Source organism: Sprattus sprattus (assembly GCF_963457725.1).
Source record: "Sprattus sprattus genome assembly, chromosome: 10".
Classification (NCBI taxonomy): Eukaryota; Metazoa; Chordata; class Actinopteri; order Clupeiformes; family Clupeidae; genus Sprattus; species Sprattus sprattus.
Genome location: NC_137908.1, coordinates 11821170 through 11826830, shown reverse-complemented (window position 1 = coordinate 11826830; position 5661 = coordinate 11821170). Strand labels below are relative to the sequence as shown.

General features: G+C 45.8%; 1 protein-coding gene across 2 annotated transcripts in view; it reads right to left on the bottom strand.

Annotated features, from left to right (window-relative positions):
* Positions 1 to 608: 608 nt before the first annotated feature.
* snta1 (syntrophin, alpha 1) overlaps positions 609 to 5661 on the bottom strand; it is a 30201-nt gene continuing 25148 nt past the window's right edge. Inside the window, exons 4-8 of one of the 2 annotated variants that reach the window (XM_080846454.1) lie at positions 5139 to 5328; positions 3112 to 3233; positions 2151 to 2347; positions 1319 to 1506; positions 609 to 849 (exon numbers count right to left, since the gene is read on the bottom strand). In XM_080846454.1, the coding sequence (XP_080702580.1) occupies positions 757 to 849; positions 1319 to 1506; positions 2151 to 2347; positions 3112 to 3233; positions 5139 to 5328 (790 nt within the window). In that variant the 3' untranslated portion in view covers positions 609 to 756. The remainder of the gene's footprint in view (positions 850 to 1318; positions 1507 to 2150; positions 2348 to 3111; positions 3234 to 5138; positions 5329 to 5661) is intronic. The other variant, XR_013968804.1, reaches the window with a different exon arrangement.

Genomic DNA, 5661 nt, shown 5'->3' with positions numbered 1-5661 from the left:
ACATTCGTTTTGGGGGAGTCCATGGAGGAGATTAGGAGGGAGTTTAATATTTATAAAGCCCCCCCCCCCCCCATGCTAAACAACTAAAGTCTGATTTATGAAAATGCCGCATTCATCTCCTGTTTATGAAGACTAAGTGTTGTTAAAGCGAATGCGCAACATGACCAACGCCAACGCGAGTGATCTGAGGATAGAACAGAGTTGACAGAGCATTTAATACATTTAGTGTGTGAATGAGACGCTGCTAGAGGTCATTATTTCTCCGAGAGACTCGGGAGGGAGCACAGGGGTTTCACATCCCCACGCCATGTTGGTTCCCCCCCCCCCCCCATGTACTTGCTGACATTAAAAATGAACTAGCCCTCTAAATCAGACTAAGCCCTGTCATCAACCACACAAACCCAAACATAAAAAGGGTAAGACCTTAGGCCAGAAGTGAAAGGGTCTAAAACAGTCCTTCCTACAGTAACAAAGCTATAATGGTGTGGGGGGGGGGGGGGGGGGGGGTGCCTTTAGCACAGGCCCCCGCCGTCTCTTGCTGTCATTGCTCAGAGTGAGAGTATTCTAGCACATTCTTATTTCAAGGCTTGTTTTCAGCGCTGCCCGACTGTGGCAGGACTCTGACCAATGGCAGTCCACCGATGGTTGGAAATTTGGTTTTCTGAAGCAATGTGGTCCGCCCTTTTGTTGGATTGGCTGTCCATGATGTCCCGTATCCATGACATCGACCTGAAGTGTTCGCTCTCCGAGCCGCTGTCATGCCAACAGGCCCAGCCGCTTGACCTTTGCAGAGAGGAAGGAGTGGATGATGAAGACCATAGTCTTAGGACAAGAATTGAGGTCCAGTTGCTGAGAGAGAAGGGAATAAGTGAAAACACACGTATTAACATTAACTATGAAAGAGCAAGAGGCCTCATGAATAAACCAAACTAAAAGTGCAGAATCGTATAGAACAATTATAATAATAAAATGGAATAACCAATAAAGAAGCCAACTTAAGAAAAATATAATAAAACATAATTAAAGAAAAACACACTGAAAAACGGGCCAACCCATTTTGGCTGGACACAAATGAAGGAGTCCGATCTGACTTGCATGCTTGGCCTTTGGTACAGACAGCCCTCCATTTGAATAAGATCATCCAAGGCCTCCCTTTTGACACACACCTCCGCTGCCTCTGGACCCTTATGTGACTAAGGTCCAACTCCCACTCTGACCCCCCTCTCCTCAGGCCATGGATACATTGAATATACATGAGACGACAAACAGAGGGGTTGAAGAACACACACGACGTGAGGCTTGAGACGTAGAAACTCACTATCTCCCCCTCTGGGCCTCCGAAGTCGAGGAACATCATGCGGACGCCGTCGTCGGCCGACATGCGCAGGTTCTCGAAGGGCTGGTGCAGCAGAACCTGCCTCCTCACCCCGGCCTCTTCCGTGTACAGCGTGAAGCCCTCGTCGATGTGCACTCCCAACATGCACTGCTTCCCATTCCAGCTGCACGCTGCGATGAAGGAGAGAACAGGTGAGGAGGAGAAGACCAGAGAAGAGGAGAAGAGAAGACAGAGGGATGAAGAGAGAACAGGTGAGGAGGAGAAGACCAGAGAAGAGGAGAAGAGCAGACAGGAGATGAATGGAATCAGAGGATAGGAGAGGGATGAAGAGAGAACAACGAAGAAAAGAGACAGCAGCGAGAAAGGGCAATGAATCAGAATTGGAGAACACATAGAAAGGAGAAAGGATAAGAAAAGATTATTTAAAAATGGAAATATGACTAATTTAAACTACTACTTAAACTACTTACAGTGTGTGAATGGAATTCATCTAGAATCCATTAGTTTAGAATTACCTCAAGCTCACTCCAGTTAGACTCGAGTACGTTTACAACTGAAAAACGTATTAGTGGCCTACCGCTTAGTTTGCTGCGCTACATAAACTGTCCAGCAGAGGGCAGTTAAACACTATTCATAAGAGCCTTACTGTAAGAGCACCAGCAAAATGTAGGTCACTTTCAGTAGTGTGATTGTTGCTCAAATGGGATATCTACAAATGGTATAACTACCTGTTTATTAAAACCTATATAGGCACAAATAGCACTCTCTATCCTACACACACACACACACACACACACATAGTAGGCACACACACCTGTGGTAACCTCCTGAATAAGTTCGGCAGCACTGTGGCAGCCGTCCACCAGCAGATGGGTCCATGTGGAGAGCTCCTTGGGTGAGTCCACCCTGAACACGTGGGTCTCCACACCCTTCTTCGTCCCAGTGCGCAGCCCGAACGACAGGTCTGACTCATGGAGAGGAGAGGTCTTACTAGGGCCAGAGTGAACCAGCCTGGAGAGGTGGGAGAGAGAGAGAGAGAGAGGGAGAGAGAGAGAGAGAAAGAGAGAGGGTGGGAGAGAGGCAGAGAGAAAGACAGGGAGAGAGAGAGGGAGATATGATCTCTGTGTTGAAGAGTGTCTTTGTGTGTCTAGATGAGTGTTTGTTTGTTTGTTTGTGTGTGTGTGTGTGTGTGTGTGTGTGTGTGTGTGTGTGTGTGTGTGTGTGTGTGTGTGTGTGTGTGTGTGTGTGTTTCTGTGCTTGTGTGTGTATGTGTTAGCCTGGCCATTACCAGCCTGTGACTCCATTTCATTCCGTCTTTCAGTCTGGGCCAACCCAATGCATTTTGGTTTCCGAGATCGGCGGGTGCTTATCTTGAGGTTTAAAATCATTGGAGTTCCCTTAACCAATCAGCAACGTTTAGTAAGCATTCGGTAGATTAAACTCTTCCCAAAGCCAGTTGGGAGAAGAGCTACGACGTCCTTTCCAATCATAAAACTTACAAGAAAATACTCTGGTTCTCCTTTTAATTTTCTAAAGTTCTCGAGAGTTGAGACAACTTTTCCGATAGCTTTTCGTGTATTTTCCTCCAAGGCGAGTTTTGCGTCACAGCTCTGAACTGTTCGCTGATTGGTCCTGCAAAATTTTGAGTTCTGGAGACGATTGTCAATGGGGTTGGGCCAGACTGAGTATGAGCTTGAAATCAATTCAGGCGGAAATACGTAGGCTGGTGTCACCAGGCTATGTATGTGTATGTGTGCTTGTGTGTTGGCCCTTACCTGGTGGTGATGAGAGGATGACTTTTGTCTGGTTTGTCTAGGCTCTCTCGGCTCTCTGGTAGAGAGTGGTACAGAAGTAGGTCCTTGTCTGTTAGAATGGCCAGCAGAGAATTGTCTGACCCCTATGAACACACACAGAAATCACAAATATGCACACACACACACACACACACACACACACACACAATGTTGCTCAAAAGAACTCTGAAGTCTGACAACAATGCGCTGCATTCATTTTTAGTGTGACCAATTTTGTGGCACCTAGATGGATGGAGGAGTAAGACTAAACAGGAGACGATTGTGCATGCTCTCTTGCAGGCATTTGCAACATGTTCAAAAGAAAGGGCCCAAGTGACTTGATTTGAAGGCTGAACTAACAGTTTTAAGAATCTGAAAAATGTACCGAAGCGACAGAAAAACTGTAACACTATAATCTTTGAACACTTTGGACCTTGAACTTAATGAATGGGCAGATGCTTTTTTTCCCTTGACCCGGGTGAGTTATGTGGGGCGTTTCACACAATGAATGAAGACTGTAAACTCTTTCTGAATTGTTTTATTATCATAAAGCCTACTGTGTGTTAGGGCTGTAGTATAATCTAAAAATGTCAGCTGTTGAGCAATCACACTTTTCTTGCAGATTTGCATCTCTGGTATTAAAATGAATCTATTATCTCTAGGCCATATACCTTGAGTGTCTCTAAATGTCACTGGACCTCTATCTGTGCATAAGATCCCTCAAGTTTATCTTTTACTGCCACACTATGCAAACTCAAAATAAAAAAATAAAAAATATGTGACATGCCACACTCATTTCAAACATTTCTCTATATTGTTAATACTGTGGTTAGGTCATCAGTGACTCGGTTTACAGCAGTGAGAGCGGTTGTGACAAGCTAACACAGCTACTCTGCTGACACAGTTCTACTAAAATGATTCATCTGCACAGACCATTTATTTTCTACTGAATAGACACCGGAAATGTAATGGTACATTTATTCACTAGTCATTATAATAGAGAGCAGAACAGAGCCAAAAGTAAAACAAACTTATAGATATACGGACCTGGGCTATCAGTCACTTTTTCATTTCAGTTTAAATACGGCATACATATATGATTTGGCTATTGTATTACTCTTCTATATCACATAAAACAAGAACTACATGAGCATTTGCTTCATACTCTGTCCTATCCTTCATAGGTCAGTTTTGGTACTTTTTCTTGAGCTAAACCAGGCTATTGCTGGCTTTCCCTGACACTTGTGCCAGTTTGTAAACCCCTGTCTGCCTGTGCTCTGAGAGGCCAGGACTCTGTCACAAGGATGTGGTTATGCAAGGACAGCCCTACCCTTTCCACAGTCCTCTCATTTGTCAAGTGATCAACTATTAATATAATCACATAATAATAATAATGTCATCTTAAAAATGATTAAAAAGATGGACATTAAAATATTGATCAAAGCTCTATAAAATTCAGGGTTGCATACCACTTAACTTCATTTACCTGACCTCCTCTCCATCATTGTCACTTTGTATGTATGTCACACACGAATGAGCGTATCCTACCAGGCAGAAATGTATGCTAAGGCACTCAATTAAGCTCTGTGGTCTGTAGACTCATCACCTTCAGGCAAACTGAAGGTTTGAGGGGCTTTTCTTCCTCATTAGAACCCTCTAGAAGGATTGGTGGAGAAGTCAGCCGACATCTGAATGTGAATGCAAAGCGCCAGGACTGCTCCCATTTTCCGCCATGCAGTGGACCCCCTGGTATGCAGCGGGCCGTTACTCAAACACGGAGGGCTTGGGCTAAGTAATCAAACCAACTGGGATTATATGAATGTCAGAGGATTAGTGATGAGTCATGGTTTCTCCATCTCCGACCAGTTAAAAGTTTTTTGGGCAGCGCTCGCTGGAACCAACAGACTGAGCTCCGGCACGACTCCAGTTCCTAATGAGCGCTTTTTAATCTGGTGATTTAGTGCGGGCGTTCTGCCACCCTCCCTGTGATGCCTCCTAGTCCTCCTCACCTGCATGGTGATCCAGCCCAGATGCTTGGGGTCCAGGCCCGGCTGCAGGGCCCTCAGCCCCTCCTTCACGCGCGGCACCAGAACCAGCATGCCAGTCTGGATGGCCGTGTACCAGGACTGGGCCATAGCTGGGTCCTTGGCCCGCAAAAACACGGACGTCTTCCTGTCGGCTGCGGTCACCTCCACGTACCTGGGGAGGTGGCAGGAGAGGGAGAGGAGTGGAGGGGTTAGAGGGTGGCAGATGTACCTGCTGTGCTGTGCTGTGCTGTGCTGTGTTGAGACAGAGCTGCTGCTGTTGAAGGAGACCACTCTCTTACTTCTATTTAGTATTATCTGTGCATGTGTGTGTGTGTGTGTGTGTGTGTGTGTGTGTGTGTGTGTGTGTGTGTGTGTGTGTGTGTGTGTGTGTGTGTGTGTGTGTGTGCTATACTGTGTGTGTGTGTGTGTGTGTGTGTGTGCTATACTGTTTGTGTGTGTGTGTGTGTGTGTGTGTGTGTGTGTGTGTGTGTGTGTGTGTGTGTGT